Source organism: Dendrobates tinctorius, unplaced genomic scaffold (genome assembly GCF_039654945.1).
Source record: "Dendrobates tinctorius isolate UK_male_01 unplaced genomic scaffold, ASM3965494v1 ptg000016l, whole genome shotgun sequence".
Lineage (NCBI taxonomy): Eukaryota > Metazoa > Chordata > Amphibia > Anura > Dendrobatidae > Dendrobates > Dendrobates tinctorius.
In genome coordinates this window covers 41,214,181-41,238,547 of record NW_027361684.1, presented here as the reverse complement: position 1 = coordinate 41,238,547, position 24,367 = coordinate 41,214,181, and the positions used below count along the sequence as shown (strand labels likewise).

At 44.4% G+C, this 24,367-nt stretch overlaps 2 protein-coding genes across 5 annotated transcripts in view; both read right to left on the bottom strand.

The window, feature by feature from the left end:
- The window catches only part of LOC141080484 (uncharacterized), a 154,434-nt gene that overhangs the window by 89,700 nt on the left and 40,367 nt on the right, over nucleotides 1-24,367 (bottom strand). The window contains exons 13-15 of one of the 4 annotated variants that reach the window (XR_012228933.1): nucleotides 13,042-13,102; nucleotides 12,882-12,965; nucleotides 12,110-12,753 (exon numbers count right to left, since the gene is read on the bottom strand). The exons of 1 other annotated variant lie outside the window; for it this stretch is intronic. The gene's annotated coding sequence lies outside the window, so the exon portion shown is untranslated. Of the gene's footprint in view, nucleotides 1-1,024; nucleotides 2,314-12,109; nucleotides 12,754-12,881; nucleotides 13,103-24,367 lie in introns of those variants that run through there. 2 more of the 4 variants (XR_012228931.1, XR_012228934.1) reach the window with 2 other exon arrangements.
- On the bottom strand, nucleotides 10,006-11,893 carry LOC141080482 (uncharacterized). The gene is made up of 2 exons (XM_073565729.1): nucleotides 11,585-11,893; nucleotides 10,006-11,474 (listed from the first exon to the last, which is right to left on the bottom strand). Exon 2 carries the CDS (start codon nucleotides 11,237-11,239, stop codon nucleotides 10,055-10,057), a length of 1,185 nt encoding a protein of 394 aa, XP_073421830.1. The 5' UTR covers nucleotides 11,240-11,474; nucleotides 11,585-11,893; the 3' UTR covers nucleotides 10,006-10,054.

Here is a 24,367-nt window from a genome sequence, read left to right as displayed (position 1 = left end):
CCACATGTTTTGCATTACTGTAGCGACAAGAGCCCACTTAATATGTGGGTGCTTATATTCAGAATAACAAGTTGGAAACTACAATGCATATTTGCATTTTCACTTAGCAACATCCATTGATAGCAAAATATTCAACACACCTAGATACATTTCCAGAGGGGTGTAATTTCCAAATTGAGTCCGCAAACGATTCTACAAAAACTTGTTCTCCAAGAGTCAAATAGCTCTCCTTCCCTTCCAAGTCCTGCCATTTGCCCAAACAAGAGTTTGAGCACACATGGGGCATCCCTGTACTCAGTAGAAATTGCACAACAACTTATGTGGTCCATTTTCTCCTGTTACCGTTCTAAGGGCCCAGTTACATTTAGCGATGCACCAGCGATCCTGACCACGATATGACCCGATTGGGATCGCTGGTGCATCGCTAAATGGTCGCTAGTGAGCTGCCAAACAGGCAGATCTGACCGGCGATGCAGCGACGCAGCAGCGGTCGTTACTTACCTGTCAGACGCGGCGATGATGATGTCCTCCGCCCATGCGTCACTTGTCGGCGACAGCAGGAAGCTGCCGACGAGAAACAGCCCAGGACGTTCTCGCGCGATCAGCGATAACCATCGGGGGAGCCTGTCGGAGGTAAGTATCACATGTAGCGATATTGCTAGCAATATCGCTGCTGCGTCATAAAATCGGTGACGCTTTAGCGATATTGCTAGCGATATCGCTATGTGTAAAGCCCCCTTAAAAAGGCATAAAAACAGGCTAAAACAACATTTTCAGAGAAAATTTTTAATTTTCATGGTCCAATGTTTTAAAATTTTGTGACATACTTGTGGGTTCAAGGTGCTCACCACACTTCAAAATAAATTCCTTGACTAGTGTAGTTTCCAAAATGGGGTCACCTGTGGTAGGTTTCCACTGTTTGGACACAAGGGGCTCTGTAAATATGACATGGCGTCCACTATCTATTCTAGCCAATTTTCCATTCCAAAAGTAAAATGGTCCGCCTTCCCTTCCAAGCCCTGCCTTGTGCCTAAACAGTAGTTTTCCACCACATATGGGGTATCTGTGTACTCCGGGGAAATTGGACAACAAATTGTATGCTCCACTTTCTCCCGTTACCCTTGTGAAAATTAAAACTAAATAATGTTATGTTAAAAACAAGCACACCATTGTTTTTCTTGTGAAATTCTCAATAAGTTTGATGTGTCACATGACCCTCTTTCCATTGGAAAAAATAAAGTTGGATCCAAAATGGCTGACTTCAAAATGGCTGCCATGGTCACGACCCATTTTGAAAAGTTTCCCCCCTCCCATATACTAATGTGCCACAAATAGGAAGTTGATATCACCAACCATTCCCATTTTATTTAGGTGTATCCATATAAATGGCCCACACGGTATATACTGTACTAAAGTGCAAGTGGTAATGGGCTATATAGAACTGTGTGTATAAATAATCCCTGTGTAGGGAAGCAACTATGAGACATGGTAATCAGATGTTTGAGAGGTAACAACTACATGTACACAATATATGCCAAATAGGTTGAATGAAAAAGAGCATATACCTGAGCCTGTGGCATAAATCTGTATAATTTGCTGCATATACGATATGCACCTGCCCCGATGCGCATTTCGGCGGACCTTTGTAACAGGATGGAGTCATCTTATGTCTGGCAAGTTTATAAATACTGTTTAAACCAATGGGAGGTGGCTGGGGTGATTGGCGACGCATGCTTACATGGAGGATCCCAGAAGATCGCCACCCACCCGTGTCACATGGTCCACAACATCACGGTCAGGTGAATGTGACATGGAAACGTGTTGACACAGGATGGAGACCTCCAAGGCACAATGCAATCATGCATTCCACCCCACCAACTGCATTGGGAGGAACATGTAAGCATGAGAAATGAGAGAATAAGGACGCCGCTGTGTTGTCTGAACTGGTCACAAGATGGCATTGCTATGAATAGTCAAATATTTGATGACATTGAATATTAGGTTGGAACTAAACATATGATGCATTGTATGGTAAAATATGGCAAAAAAAAAGAAAATAAATGAATAAAAAATGAAGAATGAAGAACAGGTCTCTAGTTTATAACTTTTTGGCTTCCATATACCGATATAAAATACTGACCTAATACTGAAGGTGGGGACATGGCCTAAGCAAGAGACTGGACAAAAATGTCCTGCATGGCAGAGTTCCAAGATTAAAACCACTGCTGAACAATAGGAACATAAAGGCTCTTCTCAGGTTTGCCAGAAAACAACTTGATGATCCCCAAGACGTTTGGGAGAATACTCTGTGGACTGACAAAACAAAAGTTGAACTTTTTGGAAGATGTATGTCCCATTACATATGGTGTTGAAGTAACACAGCATTTCAGAAAAGAAACATCATACCAACAGTAAAATATGGTGATATGGTGGGGGTAGTGTGATGGTCTGGGGCAGTTTTGCTGCATCAGGACCTGGAAAACTTGCTGTGGTAAATGGAACTATGAATTCTGCTGTCTACCAAAAAGTCCTGAAGGAGAATGTCCAACCATCTGTTCATGATCTCAAATTGAAGCGCACCTGGGTTATGCAGCAGGACAATGACCCAAAGCACACCAGCAATTCCTCCTCTGAATGGCTTAAGAAAAACAAAATTAAGATGTTGGAGTGGCCTAGTCAAAGTCCTAACCTTAATCCGATTGAGATGCTATGGGGTGACCTTAAAAAGGTGGTTCATGCTCGGAGCCCCTCCAATGTGGCTGAATTACAATAATTCTGCAAAGATGAGTGAGCCAAAATTCCTCCAGAGCGTTGTAAAAGACTCATTGCCAGTTATCGCAAACAAGCAAAAGAATAGGAAATAAGGAAGGGGGCAAACACTTTTTCACACAACTGTATTGCTTTCTTTCTGTGCCATACCGCTGTACCAGCAGAGCATGACCCTTGTACAAATAGAGCATTCCCCATATACCAGCACACCACTTCCCAAATACCAGCAGAGCATGCTCCTTGTACCAGCAGAGAATTCTACTTGTGTTGCAGAGCATTTCCCTTGTTCTAACAGAGAATTCATCTTGTATCAGCAGAGTATGCCCCTTGCACCAGAAGAGTGCCCCTTCTACCAGCTGAGTGTGCCCCTTTGCATCAGCTGTGCGTGCCCCTTGTACCAGATGTGCGTGCCCCTTGTACCAGATGAGTGTGCCCCTTGTACCAGATGAGTGTGCCCCTTGTACCAGATGAGTGTGCCCCTTGTACCAGATGAGCGCCCCTTGTACCAGCTGTGCGCCCCTTGTACCAGCTGTGCGCCCCTTGTACCAGATGAGTGTGCCCCTTGTACCAGATGAGTGTGCCCCTTGTACCAGATGAGTGTGCCCCTTGTACCAGCTGAGTGTGCCCCTTGTACCAGATGTGTGTGCCCCTTGTACCAGATGTGTGTGCCCCTTGTACCAGATGTGTGTGCCCCTTGTACCAGCTGAGTGTGCCCCTTGTACCAGCTGTGTGTGCCCCTTGTACCAGATGTGTGTGCCCCTTGTACCAGATGTGTGTGCCCCTTGTGCCAGCAGAGCGTGTCTCTTGAAAGTTGCTGCTCTAAAGGTTTTCTAAATTCCGTTTCCATTTTTATTCCAGATGGATGTCAATGAAATTAGGAATTCTCCACAATCCGAATAAGAACAATGAATATGTTGTACCCCAAATCAGAAGTCCTAGAATCATGATCTTTTCTTCCCTCCGAGGCCAAAATACTTTTGGTGCCAAATGATCTAAAATTTGTCTCAAACGCAACAAGCACAACAGCATCTTACTAAGGACACCCTGGTGATTTATCTCCTGCTCACCCACATGTATATCGGTGGTCTCCATGTAATGAAATAATAAGGGTATGTTCCTACAGTCAGTTAACGCTGCGGGTTTGATGCTGCGTATATCTGCAGCCGCCAGATGTTGCAAACAAAACAGAAAACAAGGAGTACAAGACACCTTTAAATATGAAATGTATTAAATTTATTAAATATATTCATGAATATTATTACATAATAAAATATTGTATAGACAAACTAACAATGTAAAGGACATAAGACAAAGTCGGACACAATTACATTAATATATCGATCGGGGATATTGAGATCATATTATTCAGTAACAATTACGCTTGCAATTTTACCAAAATACTAGACACAAATAAAAAGTTATCAGATACCACTCTGGGTGCACTAGAAAAACTCACAGCATATTGCCATTGCATATATACCCAAAATGGACCTCAGAATAAAAGTGCAATACTTAGGAAAGAATCTCACCCAGATAGATCCACGTAAATGGTCACACCGTGCAGCCCCAACGCATGTTTCGCGTGGGATTCCTCAGGGGGCTGTGCATACCTTTGATTGACTTTATTTGTAGTATCAATTTTAACCCCTTGTTTTCTGGAATTTTTTATTTATTAGCCGCCAGATGTTACAGCATAGTGGATGGGGTTTCAAAAACATCCCATGTTCACTATGCATGCTCCAACTCCAACTCGCGTGGCTCACCTGTGGAGACTGACATGCAGCGCGTCTTTCCAGACCACAGCATGTCTATTTATCTTGTGGAGATGCGAGCCTCTGCAAGAAAAATTTCACCCGTCCAATTTATGGGACGCAGTGATTCCGCACGGTTCTATGAACACATGCAGAATCACCTGCGTTTCAAAGCCGTCAGCGCTTTTGACGCAGCGAACATGTGCTGTGTTCAAAGTGCTGCCGATTACTGACAGTGGGGACATAGCCTAAGAAGCAATGAAGAAAGACGATGATTGTGAAAGTCAAGGCGTCCCTTGTTTACAAGCAGCTGAGGTTTCTGAATTCCACCCTAGTGGTGACGTTTGGTACTACATGCAGCTTATTTGAAGCCACTAGTTAAAGTACAACAAGAGACCTCTAGTGGTACAAAATTGTAAAAGACACGTTCTACGAAGGATTATATTTTTAATTGTATGGTGAACAAATGTTTAAATAAAAACACGCAATATTAATATATACGGTATTGATATCCAGCATGATCTAGAAAAGTGTGGAATGAAGTCTAAAAACTATCGTTAATAATCACAGATGTAGATAAACTGGTAAAGATTCTGCCCAAAACAGCATCTTATATCAGAGACAATTGTGTGGATTATCGGTATTGCCATGAGGTCGGTTGAGGCACTTCTATGAGAACTCTTCCCCTCTATAGGTTGCAAGAATGAAGAGTAAGTCACTATAGCTTGCACCCATCCAGGAGGTGCTGGTCACGTTTTTCTGTACAGCTATTTTGGAGGGTGTGACTCCCTCTGCTCTGGCACTGCTCTCCTCCCATGGACCTGCAGGTGTTCTGAGCCAATTCTACTTGCCCATTCAAATTGTTGTCTTATAGCCCAGGAGAGGCATGTTTGGCCATTATTGTAGGCTTTTTAGCCCGAAAGTGGCATGTACAGTAGGATAGTGAAGGGTTATGATAGGACCCATCAGAGAAGCAGCACCTTGACATGGTTGATGGGCACACATGAATTGGCCAACTTATGTGCTAAGAACCTTTGCTTTTTTTGTAAGCACATCTTGCTGAGGGACAATGCGGTTGGAAGTTATTTCCATTGACACTATATGTCTTGCCACTCGCAGGGTGATATGGGATAAACAAAATGAGGAGCGTAGGAAAAGTTCCAGCACGCAGACTGCAACCCACTTAGCAATGGCACAGAAGTAGGCAAAAAAAAGAGGGCAGTACTTAAAAAAAAAAATACATACAAAAATGGTGTATTTATTGGCCCATGTGAACAGGTGGCAATGTTTAGTCTCAGAAGAAAGTGAATTTTCATTGTAACTAAACAAGCCTTATCAGGGCTAAAAAATCTATTTAACCCCTTTCTGACATCAGAAGTACTATCCCGTCCATGGGACCCGGGCCCCTATGCCCATGGACGGGATAGTACATCTAGCGCGATCAGCGGCGCCCACGTGATGAGCGCCGCTGATCGCGGCCGGGAGTCAGCTGATTATCACAGCTGACACCCAGCACAATGTGTCAGGGGCGGTCACGGACCACCCCGACACGTTAACCCCTTGCACACCGCAATCAAACATGATCGCGGTGTACCGGGGGTTAAAGGGAAGCATCGGCAGGGAGGGGGCTCCCTCCGTGCTTCCCTGAGTCCCCCACAGCAGCGCAATGTGCAGCGCTGCTGCGGGGGTCTCTTTCCCTACAGGCCCACGAATCCAAGATGGCGACGGGGGCCTGCAGGGAGCTGGCTTCCTCAGTGCTTGCAAAGCGCAGGCATGAGGAAGTCTGCAGTAGTGCCTGTGACAGATTCCTCATCTGTCACAGTGATCTGTGATGTGACAGATCAGCGATCTGTCACAGGACAGTGAAGTCCCACCTGGGACTAAGTAATAAAGTAAAAAAAAAAAAAAAAAAAAAAAAAAAAAAAATCGCCAAATAAATTAGAAAAAAAAAATATTCCCCCAATAAATCCATTTTTTGGAAATAAAAAAAACAAAACAATAAAAGTACACATATTAGGTATCGCCGCGTCCGTAACGACCCGCCCTATAAAACTGTTCCATTAGTTAACCCCTTTAGCAAACCCCTTAAAAAATAAAAATAAAAAACGAAGCAAAAAATAATGATTTATCATACTGCCAAACAAAAAGTGTAATAACGCGCGATCAAAAAGACGCATATAAATATCCATGGTACCACTGAAAACGTCATCTTTTCCCGCAAAAAACGAGCCGCCATACAGCATCATCAGCGAAAAAATAAAAAAGTTATAGCTCGCAGAATAAAGCGATGCAAAAATAATTTTTTATATAAAATAGTTTTCATTGCATAAAACCACCAAAACAAAAAAAAATTACCTAAATGAGGTATCGCTGTAACTGTACTGACCCAAAGAATAAAACCGCCTTATCAATTTTACCGCACGCGGAACGGTGTAAACGCACCCCCCCCAAAAGAAATTCATGAAACACTGGTTTTTGTCCATTCTGCATCCCAAAAATCGGAATAAAAAGCGATCAAAAAATGTCACGTGCCCGAAAATGGTAACAATAAAAACGTCAACTCGTCCCGCAAAAAATAAGACCTCACATGACTCGGTGGGTCAAAATATGGAAAAATTATAGCTCTCAATATGTGCTGATGCAAAAACTATTTTTACAATAAAAAGCGTCTTTTAGCGTGCGACAGCCGCCAACCATAAAAACCGCCATAAATAGTAAATCAAACCCCCCGTTATCACCCCCTTAGGCTAGTTTCACACTTGCTTTTTTTTGCAGCGCGTTTTTCCCGCAAAAAAACGCATTAAAAAAACGCATACAAATGCATACAAACGCTGCGTTTTTTTCAAGCATTTTTATGCGCATGCAGGAAAAAAACGCAGCGTTTTTGCGCGTTTGTATGCGTTTTTTGTGCGTTAGCGTTTTTTTACAGATTTTGGAAAAACCCCACAAAAATGAAAAAACAACCATTCAACAACACACAAGACCAATGGGACTTCATTGTGGGTGTGGTATGTTAATATATAGACCCTGTCTACAGTATTCTTCACATTTGCTTGATTCTTCTCGTGACCATGGATCTGCGCTGGAAGAGTTTTCACTTCAACTTGGATTTGGACATCGCGATGGCTCAGGCGTATGCAGTTGCTTGCCATGAACAAAGGAAGAGAGAGAGGCAGCGAAGACGGCGGCGTATGTGGATACATCCGATTGTTTAACTCCGGGAGAGCCGTGGGGCATACCACACCCTCTACAGCGAGCTACGGGCAAACCCGGAGAAATTTACAGATTATATCCGGATGTCCCACGAAAGTTTCATGGATTTGCTTGCTCGTGTCCAACAATCCATCCGGAGACAGGACACACAGCTCCGTCGTGCGATTCCTCCTGAGGAACGGCTACTGGTGACATTACGGTATGTTTTAAAAACCAAGGGGTGTGGTCTGATGTTTTTTTTTTAAATTTAGTATTCAAAACCTTGGGTAATTAGTTTTCGTGAATGTACTAATATTTTATTTTATAGTTTTTAAAAATAATATACATAAATATTAATTTTACTTCTTTGTCTGTTCACAGATTCCTGGCGACTGGAGAAACCCTATCTTCACTACACTTCCAGTACCGTATTGGAATCTCTACCTTGTCTGGAATTGTTGCTGACACCTGCCGGGCTCTCTGGAATGTTCTTTGCCCAGAATTTATGCCCCTGCCCACCGCTGAAAAGTGGATGGAAATTGCTGACAAATTCTGGACAGTATGCAATTTTCCCAACTGTTTGGGAGCTGTTGATGGGAAACACATACGGATCATCAAACCCCAAAGAACGGGATCTGAGTACTATAATTACAAAAAGTACTTTTCAATAGTACTCATTGCGATTGCGGATGCCGGATGTATGTTTGTAGCAGTGGACATTGGAGCATTTGGCCGTGGTAATGACTCACAGGCTTTTAAAAACTCAGACATGGGCCGGAGGTTGTATGGCAACCAATTTAATTTCCCTATGCCACGGCCTCTTCCTCACACCGAAGCTCCGCCACTGCCCTTTGTAATGGTTGGCGATGAGGCTTTTCAAATGTGCGGAAACTTACTGAAACCCTACTCCAGCCGGGACTTGGACCACACCAAAAAAATATTTAATTACAGGCTGACCAGGGCCAGAAGAACTGTCGAGTGTGCTTTTGGGATTCTTGTTTCCAGATGGCGAATTCTGGGCACGGCCATTAATCTTAAACTTGAAACAGTCGATGAGGTGGTGAAGGCCTGTGTGGTTCTACATAACTTTGTGATGGCTAAAGAGCACCCGACCTTTGAACTGGACGATGATGCTCCTAACCCATTGCCTGAATTCACTCAGCACACTCTCAGGTCATCCGTTGAAGTTGGCCAAATGAGGGACAAATTTGCGGCCTACTTTATTTCTGATGTAGGACGGGTGCACTGGCAAGATGAAATGGTGTAATGTTGTTGTTTGTTTATGGTAATAAAAATCCTTATTTGATACCATTACTGAGTGCACTATATTTTTTAAACTCCAATTAATTAAAAAACTTCCCATGTATAACTGAATTTTTTTATGTTCACACACCTGGGCAGGTAAATACACATATGAGTTAAAATGCAGCATTGCTAGTCTGCGTGAAATATATTGGAATGAGCAAAGCTGCAGGCCATGAATCAGGAAACCATTTTTTTTCAAGAGAAAATTGTGCAACTAGTTTAAAACAAAGTATGTGATTTTCTCAAAACACAACCCTCAAAACCCAACCCCAATGAAAGTCCATGGGGAATACAAGTCAGCATTGAGTGGATGAATGTAATCTGCTCCATTACAAGTTATTACACTAGGCCTTGGAATGACTATACTAGGCCGTGGTATTTCAAATATGAGTATAGTAGGCCTTGGGCCTACTAGTATAGTCATATGTGAAATACCACGGCCTAGTATAGTCATAACAAGGCCTACTCGATTTTGGCCAACTAGTATCTTGTTTCAAGAAAAACAAACGGGTGAAACTTGACAAGTTTCAACAGTTTGTCTTTCATGAAAATAGATTCTAGTTGGTAAAACTAGAGTTATTACACTAGGCCTTGGAATGACTATACTAGGCCGTGGTATTTCAAATATGAGTATAGTAGGCCTTGGGGCTAGTAGTATAGTAATATGTGAAATACCACGGCCTAGTATAGTCATACCAAGGCCTACTGTAATAACTCGATTTTTAACAACTAGCATCTTGTTTCACAAAAAACAAACTGGTGAAACTAGAAAGAAACTTATTTTTAAGACAAGTTTCAACAGTTTGTTTTTCATGAAACCAGATCCAAGTTGGTAAAACTCGAGTTATTACACTAGGCCTTGGTATGACTATACTAGTCCGTGTTATTTCACATATGACTATACTAGGCCTTGGGTTGGTTTTTAACATGTATTTACCCATCAGTGTGTGTGAGCGGCGCAAACAACATTAATGAAACTTAGCAATGGTGAACCACAAATGTAAATTTATTTTTTATCACAAAAATAAACCTAAAAATTATTTTTTACGGCGTTTGGGGGCAGATGGTTTCAATTTGGGGGTGTGCAGGGAATATGCAACACTTGCAGTTGAAGACGGTGTTTGAGGGGAAGGGGCAACAAAACTTGTGGGGGAAGGTAGTCCAGTTAAGGGAATTAAACTAGGAACACTTGGAGGAGAGGAAATCTGTTCAGGTACATTAGTTGTAATGGCATGTCGCCGTAGGCTTGTGTGCCTGGACCGACTTTGGCCCAATGCCCGCCTTGATTGATTTCGCCTTGAACTAGGGGCAAATATGGAATGTAGGTCCCCCGTCTGCTGGTATGGCTGCTGCTGCTGAGGTGGCGGCTGCTGCTGCTGAGGTGGCGGCTGCTGCTGCTGAGGTGGCGGCTGCTGCTGAGGTGGCTGCTGCTGCTGAGGTGGCGGCTGCTGCTGAGGTGGCTGCTGCTGCTGAGGTGGCTGCTGCTGCTGCTGAGGTGGCTGCTGCTGCTGCTGAGGTGGCTGCTGCTGAGGTGGCTGCTGCTGAGGTGGCTGCTGCTGCTGAGGTGGCTGCTGCTGCTCTTCGTTGTCAGTGCTCGTCCTTGCAGGAGGACTGGTGGCGGCAGTGATGGTCCAGGTTTGCAGAGTGGTGGTGGCAGGGCTACTACATGTTGTTGTAGCGGCAGGGCTGTTCCATGTTTGCCTAGTGGTGGCTGAGCTCCACGCATGCATGGGAGTGGCGGTGGTGCTCCAGACAGGAGCAGCGCTTGCCATGGTGGTGTCGGTGAAGTGACCAGCTGCACTCAGACTTGTGGTGGTGTAACGGTGGGTGTCCTGGCTTTGAATAGAGGTGTCCGTGCAGTGGTATGCAGCACAAGTCGGTAGTGAGGTGAAGCGAGTCAATGGTGGCACAGGTGGAAAGGACACCACTGACTGCTGACCGTACCGATTATGCTGCATAGCCTGCAAGAAAGCATTGTTGCAGGCCTGCAGCACATTCAGCTGTTGATCAGGACTAAGGTGTTCCGCCATGCCCTTTTCAATCTTACTAAAAAAATGGTGTGCTGGTCTGTTGAGGTCAGCCTCCAGACGGTCAAGGCGCTGTTCTACAGAATTGAAGCGGTGTTCAAAGTGGTTAAAACCACGTTCCATGAGTGCAAAACCGCTTTCAACTCTGTCGGACAGTGACTTGAGGCTGGAATTAAATGTCTCGCTCAAATGCATAAACTCGGGCAAGACATTCCTGTCCAAGGCCCTCTGCCGCTGGCGGGTAGTGCCCGCATAACCAGTGGCAGAGACCTGGGACAGGGGAACACCTGATGGCCCAGCTTCCTGGTCACCAGCTGTGTGTGTGGTTGACCTGCAAGGTGCTTCCTGGCTGTCGGATGGCTGGGACGGGTCAGAGGACGTCCGAGGAAGGACCGCTCCAGGGCCAGGTTGCAGGGTGCTGCTCCAGGTGCTGTGGAAGAAAGGAAAATCATTACTACCATGCCTTTACAAGAAGCATCAGCTGTGGATTAGAAAAACACAGATTAATAAAAATAAAAACCCAAAATTTATAATACTTACGATCTCGTGGCAAGGACCGGTCTTAGGAACTGCAACGCGTGATAGTGACGGTATCTAGTTCTGGTCCTTGACGCAGATCCACTGCGAACCTGGCCCTCAGCACGAACATCACTGTTGAAGCGGTCCTTGATCGAACGCCAACGTGTTCGGACTTTGTCCACTGTTGATAAAAAAAAAACAGTGCTGTCAAGGACAACAGTCACTGCGGCACAATGTAGCAATACAATACTCAAAGCAGTCACTGTAGACCCCGATGACACTGTTGGGTTTCCTGCTAGAATACACCTAGCACGAAACCCAACAGTGCCGTCAAGGACAACAGTCACTGCGGCACAATGTAGCAATACAATACTCAAAGCAGTCACTGTAGACCCCGATGACACTGTTGGGTTTCCTGCTAGAATACACCTAGCACGAAACCCAACAGTGCCGTCAAGGACAACAGTCACTGCGGCACAATGTAGCAATACAATACTCAAAGCAGTCACTGTAGACCCCGATGACACTGTTGGGTTTCCTGCTAGAATACACCTAGCACGAAACCCAACAGTGCCGTCAAGGACAACAGTCACTGCGGCACAATGTAGCAATACAATACTCAAAGCAGTCACTGTAGACCCCGATGACACTGTTGGGTTTCCTGCTAGAATACACCTAGCAAGAAACCCAACAGTGCCGTCAAGGACAACAGTCACTGCGGCACAATGTAGCAATACAATACTCAAAGCAGTCACTGTAGACCCCGATGACACTGTTGGGTTTCCTGCTAGAATACACCTAGCACGAAACCCAACAGTGCCGTCAAGGACAACAGTCACTGAGGCACAATGTAGCAATACAATACTCAAAGCAGTCACTGTAGACCCCGATGACACTGTTGGGTTTCCTGCTAGAATATGCCTAGCACGAAACCCAACAGTGCCGTCAAGGACAACAGTCACTGCGGCACAATACAGAGCAGGGAAATACTCACTAAACGCCTTTTTGGAGGATGCTGTGGCGCTGTCCCAGCCATCCATCAACGCTGCGGCCACCTCATTCCATAGCCGCCGGGTCACCACATTGTCCTTGTACAGCCGGTCACGGCTGTCCCACAACGGCGAACGCTCCTGGACCAGGCTGATGAGCTGCTCATTATCCAGGTAGACGTCTTCATCCCGTTGTGGAACCTAGACAAAACACATTCATTAGAATAATCAAATTTAAATTGAATAAAAAGTTACAAAAAAAGAAACATAAAAAAGAGTAAAAATAGAAGATAAAAAATAAAGAACATTACAAATCATTTGATACTTACATTCCGTATCACCACCGGGACTTGGCTTCGCTGCTCCTGCTCTTCGCCCTCACTAGTCCCGTCCGCAGATGATGATGACGATGTCTTAAAAAAGTTGAAAAAAACGTAAGAGATTTGGAGAAGCAGCAGATATACTTACCAGATGCACGAAAATAATCACCTCACGGTCTGCTTGCGCCAATTCCTGCCGCGATGGGGAATACTCGGATTCTGAAGACATACTGCATGTAAAAATAATAAAAATCATTAGTACATACATAATTTAAAAGGACAGGCATATAATGTAATATACTCACATTCTTCGCTGATATAATGGGTTCTTGGTTGACTGTCTGCTCTCCAATCTGTCAGTGTAGTAGTGGCAGAGTTTTGGCAGGCACCTCCTTTATATAGACTTTTTTTTTTTGACTTTAGAAGATTATAACTAGGATAACAAGTGGACACCACCCAAAAAACGCAGAGCTAAAAAAAAGCATACATGCGCATGCCAGTGCGCACGTATGCGCATCCATAGGCTATAATGGCCATTTTTAGCGCAAAACGTGCGCATACGTGCACATGCGCTTTTTTCCAGGGCCAAAAAATGCAACATGCTGCGTCTGGAAAATACCAACGCACACCCCAAAAAAACGCAGCGCATGAAAATCGCATACGTGCGCATGCCAGCGCGCAGGTATGCGCACCCATGTTAAATATAGGGGAAAAATCGCATGCGCACGTATGCGTTTTTTTCCAGCGCTAAAAAACGCAAATGTGAAACCAGCCTTAGTTAGGGAAAAATAATAAACTTAAAAGAAAATGTATTTATTTCCATTTTCCCATTAGGGTTAGGTCCAGGGCTAGGGTTAGGGCTGAGATTAGGGTTAGGGGTGTGTTGGCGTTAGGGTTGGAGTTAGAATTGGGGGGTTTCCACTGTTTGGGCACATCAGGGGCTCTCTATATGCAACATGGCGTCTGATCTCAGTTCCAGCCAATTCTGAGTTGAAAAAGTCAAATGGTGCTCCTTCCCTTCCAAGCTCTGCTATGCGCCCAAACAGTGTTTTACCCCCACATGTAGGGTATCAGCCTACTCAGGACAAATTGCAAAACAACTTTTGGGGTCCAATTTCTCCTGTTACCCTTAGGAAAATAAAAAATTGGGGGCAAAAATATCATTTTTGTGGAAAAAAATGATTTTTTTATTTTCACGTCCGAGCGTTATAAACTTCTGTGAAGCACTTGGGGGTTCAAAGTGCTCACCACACATCTAGATAAGTTCCGTGGGGGGTCTAGTGTCCAAAATGGGGTCACTTGTGGGGAGTTTCAATAGTTTAGGTACATCATAGGCTCTCCAAACGCACATGACACCCGCAGACCATTCCATCAAAGTCTGCATTCCAAAACGTCACTACTTCCCTTCCGAGCCCCGACGTGTATCCATACAGTAGTTTTCTCCCACATATGGGGTGTCAGCGTACTCAGGACAAATTGGACAACTTTTGGGGTTCAATTTCTCCTGTTACCCTTGGGAAAATAAAAAAAATTGGGGACTAATTGATCATGTTTGTGGAAAAAATACAATTTTTTTATTTTCATGCCCGGGCATTATAAACTTCTGTGAAGCCCTTGGGGGTTCAAAGTGCTCACCACACATCTAGATAAGTTCCGTGGGGGGTCTAGTTTATAAAATGTCATTTGTGGGGGGTTTCCACTGTTTTGGTACATCAGGGGTTTTCCAATCGCGACATGGTGTCCGATCTCAATTCCAGCCAAAAACGTCAAATGGCGCTGCTTCCCTTCCGAGCCCTGCCATGCGCCCAAATAGTGGTTTACCCCCACATGTGGGGTATCAGCGTACTCAGGACAAATTGCACAATAACTTTTAGGGTCCTGTTACCCTTGGAAAAATAAAAATTGGGGGTGAAAAGATCATTTTTGTGGAAAAAATATGATTTTTTAATTGTACCGCTGTATGTTATAAACTTCTGTGAAGCCCTTGTGGGTTCAAAGTTCTCACCACATATCTAGATAAGTTCCTTGGGGGGTCTAGTTTCCAAAATGGGGTCACTTTTGGGGGGTTTCCACTGTTTAGGTACATCAGGGGCTCTCCAAACGTGACATGGCGTCCGATCTGAATTCCAGCCAATTTTGCATTGAAAAAGTCAAACGGCGCTCCTTCCATTCCGAGCTCTGTCATGCGCCGAAACAGTCGTTCCCCCCACATATCAGGTATCAGCGTACTCAGGACAAATTGCACAATAACTTTTGCAGTCCAATTTCTCCTGTTACCCTTGGTAAAATAAACAAAAATTGAACCTGAAGTATTTTTTTTGTGAAAAAAAGTTAGATGTTCATTTTTTTTTTTTAAATATTCAAAAAAATTCCTGTGACGCACCTAAAGGGTTAATAAACTTCTTGAATGTGGTTTTGAGCACCTTGAGGGGTGCAGTTTTTAGAATGGTGTCACGTTTGGGTATTTTCTATCATATAGACCCCTCAAAGTGGCTTCAAATGTGATGTGGTCCGTAAAAATAAAATGGTGTTGCAAAAATGAGAAATCGCTGGTCAATTTTTAACCCTTAACTTCCTAACAAAAAAAAATTTTGGTTCCAAAATTGTGCTGATGTAAAGTAAACATGTGGGAAATGTTAGTTATCAAGTTTTTTGTGTGCTGTATCTCTGTGATTTAAGGGCATAAAAATTCAAAGTTGGAAAATTGCGAAATTTTCAAAATTTTCGCCAAATTTCCGTTTTTTTCACAAATAAACGCAAGTTATTTGAATGAAATTTTACCACTATCATGAAGTACAATATGTCACGAGAAAACAGTGTCAGAATCACCGGTATCCATGGAAGCGTTCCAGAGTTATGACCTCATAAAGGGACAGTGGTCAGAATTGTAAAAATTGGCCCGGTCATGAACGTGCAAACCACCCTTGGGGGTGAAGGGGTTAATAATGTGAACAGTTTGTATTGTGGAGTCTGCTCCACTTGAAAGTTATCACATATATTGGGAATAAACCTTTAACCCCTTCTTTTTCACCTTCCTAACCGGGTCAAAATTTATAAACTAACATGTGCCATTTTATGCTATGATTTTTTACTGGACTAATTGTAGTTTATGCTCATGGTAAATATGATTGGCATTTATATATAAAAAAAAAAATAATAAATTTGATGAAAAATTCTTAGTTTGAATTTTGAATATTGTTGCCCTTTTGAGCCATACCACACAAAAATGGAATAACATTTACCATACTTCTACTTTAAATAAGTGTTATTTTAAATTATTAATTTTTGTTTAACTGTTTTATAAGGGTTCAAAGTTTAGCAGCAATTTTTCATTTCCAAACCCTGTTTTTTATATGGGACCAATTGCGCATTTGAAGTGATATTGAGGGGCCTATATGTCAAGTTTACCCCCAGACCAGATGACCCAATTCATAGAAACTTCACCTCACTGTGAATTAATCTATGGGTGGGGTGAGTGTCTTGAACCCACAGGCACTTCAGAGAATTTTATGACATGACTTTTTTTTCCAAGTATGATGCTGAAGTAGTCCCCAAATTTTTCATTTTTACAACGGTAACATAAAAAAATGTATCTCCCAATTTGCGGTGCAATTACTCTTGAATACATTGATATCTCATAAGTGGTCTGAGACGACTCGTTGGGCAAATCGTCAGTATGTGGCCAGAGAATACTCTTTGGGCACACTGCACAGCTCAGAAGGGAAGGAGTGACAATTTTAACTGCAAACTTTGCTGGAATGCTTTGGGGTGCCATGTCACGTCAGCAGAACACCTGACATACCAGAAAAGCAGAAACCCCCAAAATGACCCCATTTAAAAAAAAACGCTGTACCCTACAATGAATTTAGAGGTATAGTGAGCATGTTGACACCAAATGTGTTTCACTGAATTTTACACAATTGGACCATAAAATAAAATTACATTTTCACTACTAGAATGCTATTTTAGCTCCAGATTCATGTTCCAAAGGAATAAGAGTCGAGAATGGGCCATACAGTTTAACTTTTTTCTGTGTGCGGTAATAGCCTATATGTGATCGTAAACTATTGTTCTATTGTTTGGGCACATGGCAGAGCCCAGAAGAGAGGATCGCCAATGGACTCTTAGAAAGCAGATTTTCCTAGTATTTCTTGTGGTTAGGCCAGGTTCATACTGCGTTAGGCAGCCCGATAATCGCATAGCGCTGACGGCTGCTTAACGCTATATGGCATAACGCGATCGCATTATGCTATATCGCTAGTGCAGATGCTTCACCTGCGCTAGCGGTGACGGAGCCTCAGACGCTGCAGCCCGCGTCCGAGGCTCCGTCACTGAATGACCGCACATCGCTAGCCGATAACGGCATGCGTTGGCAGTGCGCCCGATAATAGGGGTTAATGGCAGCACTAACGGACTGCGTTACACCGCATTATGCCGCGGTGTAACGCAGTCTAACAGACTGCCATAACGCAGTATGAACCCAGCCTTAACATTTGGTGATCCTTAGGAGCCTGAGTATGATCTGATTTACGCATGCAAATCGTGTATGCTGCAAATTTTTTTCCCCCCGAACAAATTCCAAGGAAAAAAAATCGGACAAGTGCACGGTCCCATAGCATAACATCGATCAAGTGTAATGTGACGTTCTGTTGGATCGCACTCGGAACTACGCTAAGCACTTACAATAGAGGGGGGTTCCATCCAAATCTGTCAGAAATGTGACTCGGATGAACCCCAACATTTCCATTTAATACAATGAGGCAGGTAGTCACTCTGGACTCCGTCTGGCCTCTATTCTAGCACCTTTTTAGAGGTCCGGGCTACTGCATTTTTATACATGCCTAAAAGAATTGAACACTGCAGGAACAGAGGTCACAGAGTAAAAACAAGTTTTGTTATTTAATCTGAGAGCAGCATAATGTAGCGGCAGAGAACCTGAATCAAATTATGTATAATTTATTAGGCTGTGGGATGTTTCAACACAATGTTTTATCAGCAGGAGAATATCACTGCCTGACTAGGTCTCACATGCAGGCTAGTCCAGATAATCGGCGTAACCCCTCCCGCACCACTGATTGGCAGTTTGCTAACACAGTACAGTGTACACAGGAAGCTGCATATCAGCAGTGGGGGAGGGGTTATGCAGGGCTCAGTATTCTGACCACTGACACATCTACAACAGATAAAACCGGGATTATATCAAAACTGCACCAAGCAGTCCAGTAAGTGATATATTGTTTGAATCAGGCTCTCTTGCCCTAAATTATGCTGCTTTCAGATTGCATAGCAAAAACCTGCTGGCAGATTCCCTTTAATCTAATATATAAAGCTCAATGTGTGTGTGTATGTATGTGTGTATGTCCGGGATTGGCATCTGCACCATCGCAGCTCCAACCACAAAATTTTGCACAGTCACACGTCTGGACCCCGAGAGCGTCATAGGCTATGTTGTGAGGCAAAATTTTAACCCCGCGCATTTCAATTCACCAAAAAACTTTGCCTATTATTCTTATCATTTCTATGGTTTTATCGTCCTTCTGTAAAGATGAAATAACACAATTTATTACTGTGCCAACTCAGACCACCCTCTGACACAGACTGCAGGGGTAGCCTAGCATCACACAGGATAGGACTAGATACACGGCTCAGCAGTCAGTAACTCACAGGATAGGATTAGATACATGGTTAAGCAGTCAGTATCACACAGGATAGGATTAGATACACGGCTCAGCAGTCAGTATCACACAGGATAGGATTAGATACACAGCTCAGCAGTCAGTAGCACACAGGATAGGATTAGATACATGGCTCAGCAGTCAGTATCACACAGGATACGATTAGATACATGGCTCAGCAGTCAGTATCACACAGGATAGGATTAGATACGCAGCTCAGCACACAGTATCACAGAATAATATTAGATACACAGCTCAGCAGACAGTGTCACACAGAATAGGATTAGATACACGGCTCAGCAGTCAGTATCACACAGGATAGGATTAGATACACGGCTCAGCAGTCAGTATCACACAGGATAGGATTAGATACGCAGCTCAGCACACAGTATCACAGAATAGTATTAGATACACGGCTCAGCAGACAGTGTCACACAGGATAGGATTAGATACACAGCTCAGCAGTCAGTATCACACAGGATAGGATTAGATACATGGCTCAGCAGTCAGTATCACACAGGATAGGATTAGATACATGGCTCAGCAGACAGTATCACACAGGATAGGATTAGATACACGGCTCTGCAGTAACACAGAGGATAGAATTAGATTCACGGCTCAGCAGTCAGTATCACAAAGGATAGGAATAGATACACGACTCAGCAGACAGTATCACAAAGGATAGGATTACATACACGGCTCAGCAGTCAGTATCACACAGGATAGGATTAGATACACAGCTCAGCAGTATCACACAGGGTAGGATTAGATACACAGCTCAGCAGTCAGTAGCACACAGGATAGGATTAGATACATGGCTCAGCAGTCAGTATCACACAGGATACGATTAGATACATGGCTCAGCAGTCAGTATCACACAGGATAGGATTAGATACACGGCTCAGCAGTCAGTATCACACAGGATAGGATTAGATACACAGCTCAGCAGTATCACACAGGATAGGATTACATACACGGCTCAGAAGTCAGTATCACACAGGATAGGATTAGATACACAGCTCAGCAGTATCACACAGGAGAGGATTAGATACGCAGCTCAGCAGTCAGTATCACACAGGATAGGATTAGATACACAGCTGAGCAGTCAGTAACACACGATAGGATTAGATACACAGGTCAGCAGAAAGTATCACACAGGAGAGGATTAGGTACACAGCTCAGCAGACATTATCACACAGGATAGGGTTAGATATAAAGGCTCTTGAATGAGTTGAAAATAAAATACTATCAATACTTGGGTAATCGTCTAGTTAATTTGTGTTGCAAATCTGTAGTGTTGAATATATGATGTGAAATGTTTTTATGTGCAATATAATCATTATAATTTGCAATAACTAACCACAGTTGGTTACTATGCCCAGGCAACGCCGGGCTCTTCAGCTAGTAGTTTATATAAGTAATTTGCTAGTAAGCAAGTTTTTGGTTATACTTTTTTATTTGCATCTGAGAACCAGCGTGCACCGTAGCCAGAAATGTACTCCAATTAGTAACTGGGGTACACTTCTGGAGTAAGTTACGCATTAGAGTGGCATAGCGTATCATGATGTGAGTAGCCGCGCCCCGTCCATGTCCTGCACATTAAGGACAGAATTCTGGCATAAATACCTTAATACATCATGGCCTTAAACTATTTAAGGAGTTGTCCTCTACTCCGACCAACCCTTCTCAATCACTATGTTTCTGTAAGGAGGTGGCGGAGAATGTAATCGTCTTCTCTCTCTCCTATGTCTTGGCCCCGTGTGCTTTATGCGGTACCCGGACAGTGTACCGGTTTATTTATGTTTTGTTGTGCCTGTACTGTGAAATGTGTGTACAAGCAATGTACAGCCATATGTTAATGTGTCCATGTATTGTGTATTCCTGTATATGTAGAGCAGGGAAAGTAAAAGGTTAATTTGGTGGGCGGAGCCAGCAGCCTCAAGGGAGCAGGAACCTCCTGCTTCCAGATCAGAGCCCAGCACATCTGCCCAGGCTGAGAGCCTTGCCAGACCCCAGGAGGGGAAAGGGTGCTGCCCCCAGACCTTTGGGCAGCGAAACGGGCACCAGGACTACGTAGGTACCCCATCGAAGGGACTTCAAGCATCTAGATTCCGGCATATGGATTACCTCCTCTTTCGGCCACCGTGGCTGTGGGTATGGCCGTGGACATCCTTAGGGAGAGAGCAGGAAGTTGATATTGCACTTTGTTCATCTCTTTCATTAAAACTTTTTCCCTGCTGGACTGCAGCTGTGTCTGGGGTTGCATCTGTCCTGTCCATTTCTGAACAAAGTGCCAGGGTGTACACTGATGGTGGCTTAGTTGACTCAGCTGGGACTACCACCCCGGGCCACCTTGCTACATTTTCACAAAGTAAAATAATAGCATCTATACCCCTCCAGTCCTGGCGCCATTCCAGCAGGATCACTGAGGGGTTCCTTCAGGAACTGAGCAGTCAATGTATTTGATCCTAGCTATTAACTTTAACTAACCCCTTTGATGCCTCAATCTATAGTAACAGTGGCATCTAGGTTGTTAAATAAAGGTAGGGGGCTTTCTTAGTCAACCAACTCACACAATGGTCCCCACAGCTGCGATGGTAAATCATGCTTGGCAGAATCGTGTAAAAAAGACTAAAATTTTTATTTATATAGCACCATTGATTCCATGGTGCTGTACATGAGAAGGGGTTACATACAAATTACAGATATCACTTACAGGAAACAAACTTAACAATGACAGACTGATACAGAGGGGAGAGGACCCTGCCCTTTCGGGCTTAAGGTACCGTCACACATAGCGACTTACCAGCGATCCCGACAACAATATCAACGTGTTAGGATCACTGGTGAGTCGCTATGTGATCGCTGGTGAGCTGTCAAACAGACAGCTTCACCAGCGACGCTGAGCGCCCGGCATCCCTTAGAAACCCGATGTGTACCTTAGTTACCAGCTCCCTGCATCAGCGCGCTGGTAACTAAGGTATGCAGAGGGTTTCTAGGCACCGAACGGTGCTTAGAAACCCTGCGTTTACCTTAGTTACCAGCTGATCGGTGGTCTCCCGCCTGTCACACGCAGCGATGCGTGAGGGCCAGCGGGAGACCAGCGATCTAAGAAATGTCCAGGGCTTTCCAAGAGCGATCAGCTATACCGGCAGGTTATAGCTAGGTCGGGTAAGAAAGATCTGTGAGATGGAGGAAAGATGATGAGTTCAGATTTGTCCACATTGAGCTTGAGGAAGCGAGAGGAGAAAGAGGATATGGCTGGTAGACACTCTGGGATTCTGGACAGTGTCGTCTGGGCCAGAGAGGTAGCTCTGAGTATCATCAGCATAAAGGTGGTACTGGAATCCGTGGGACTTTAGCAGTTTCCCCAGACCAAGTGTATAGATTGAGAAGAGTAGGGGTCCTAAAACAGAGCCTTGTGGGACTCCAACATAGAGAGGGTGGGATGAGAAGGTGGTGTGGGAGACGATGAATGTGCGGTTAGAAAGGTATGAGGAGAAAGGGGCGGGGCCTAGCTCTTGATGTGAGAAGTCGGGTGGCTGTGCTTCTCTGCCACCATTAGCCTCAATTATCCTGCACAGAGCCCGAACCAGCTAATTCCTTTACCAGGATTAGATGTCTGAAGGTCCCAGGAGTCAGGGGTGAGCTTCTGCCAGACTCAGAGAGACAGACATGGGCCGCAAAAGGCAGAAAGATGCCGGAGCCTGCAGCAGTGCCTCAGTCCAAGATGGTGCTGAGAGAGAGGAGGAGGCGGGAAGAAGAAACACAGCCTTTGCACAGAGGCTGGAAGTCTCAGCCCGGCTGAACAGGTATGTGAAGGGCATAGAGACAGATGAAGAAGGAAATGGAGAGAGTGAGAAGCACAGAGATGAGGAGGAAGACGATGAGGAGATGCCTGTGCTGAATGCAGAGCTGGAGTAGGAGGAAGAGGGGGATGGTGACACTGTGCAGTTAGCTGAAAGTGCAGATGTAGCAGAGCCCATCCTGCGGGATGTATTCCAAGCTGTCTTATACTGCAAGACTGCCTTAACTGCTCTAACAAAGCAAGTGAATTGCTTGAAAGAAGAAATGGGAGGCATAAAAGCATCTATGCAGAAAGTTACAGCCAGATTAACTGAGGTGGAGGACAGAGTTGGTGTAACAGAAGATCACTTAACCTCAGTGCAAAAGACACAACAACAGCACACTCAGAGGATCACGGTAGTAGCCAATAAAAATGATGACCTGGAGAACCGGTCACGTAGGAACAATTTGCGCATTGTGGGCATCCCTGAGAGAGCTGAGGGTGCTGACCCCACAACCTTTATTGAAACCTGGCTGCTGGACAAGTTTGGTGCTGATAACTTGTCGAGAGTGTTTGCGGTGGAGCGTGCCCATCGCGTACCCATGAGACCCCCAGTGCCGGGAGATGGACCTCGCACGATGCTAGCCAGAATCCTGAATTGCAGAGACAGGGACACTATCTTACGAAAGGCTGCAAAGTTGACAGATCTTAACCTGGAGGGCAAACGAATCGAAATATACCCGGATTACTCAGCCGAGGTGCAAAAGTTGCGACTGCGGTATGGCGAACTGAAGAAACAGCTCCGCTCTTTGCATTTGAAATACTCTACAATTTATCCTGCTAAATTAAGAGTGGAAGCTTTTGGAAAGGTCATTTTTTTCCCGTCACCGGTTGAGGCTGATTCGTGGTTGGAGCGCAACCGGAGCAAATTGAGAGAAGATAATGGCAATATGACCACATGACCCTGCTAGACTGATCACTGGACAGGGTTGTGGCGCTGCTTTACTCTGCGAAATAGGAGCGCAGAGGAGGGGGAGAACTCCCCACTGGGATCTACGTATTATGGTTAATTGTTTGACTAATGGTTCGGGACTATGCATACTGTTGACAATATGGCGGAGAGGCTGCCAATGATGGAGGAGGACACGACGCATGTTGAAGTGCGGAATACTGAGAAGTTGCTCAGGTTCTTTGAGCTCCCACTCTCACGTTGGGGAGAGAGTGACAACTGCAAAAGGGGAAGGGTGGGGGGAGGGGAAGCGGAGAGGGATGGGGGGAGGTGGGTGGGGCGGATTTGTAGGGAGATGGGGGTTTTCATGCTGTTTGACCGGGTATGATTGGGACCACAATGTAATGATGTTACTTGATGATGATGGATTGTTCTTTCTAATGCACAATGAGTAACCGTACTGTTCGGATGTTAAGTTGGAATGTACGTGGTATATCTGATAAGGTTAAGAGGGCGGCTGTTCTGAATCATATCAAATCCTGTGAACCTATGATCGCGTGCTTGCAGGAGACACATCTCACTAGAGACACTATGCACTGGTTGTCAAGAGCCTGGATGCTAAAGACATATCATTCTACTTATTCCTCGTACTCCAGGGGGGTGTCAGTCCTAATACACAAAAACACACATTATGAAGAGCTGGAAGTGCATGTAGACAGTGAAGGGCAGTATGTATGGATTGCTTGCAGATTGTTCGGACACAAAATGATTTTAGTGGCTTTATATATCCCTCCACCTTACTCTAAAAAGAAACTACAAGCAGTACTGGAACTGACGGGCAGTTGGGGGGAGACTCCATTGTTGATTATGGGAGATGTTAATAACACTATGAATGATTTTTGGGATAAAGTACGACCGGCAGGTACGGAAGCTGGACAGGACAGGATGACTGCCTTTGGCAAGTATGTAGGGGAACTTGGGCTGGTAGATCTGTGGAGAGTACGAAATGAGGGTAAGAGGACTTTTTCATGTCATTCGGCAACACATGGAACACTGTCGAGAATAGACCTGGCTTTGGGGGATA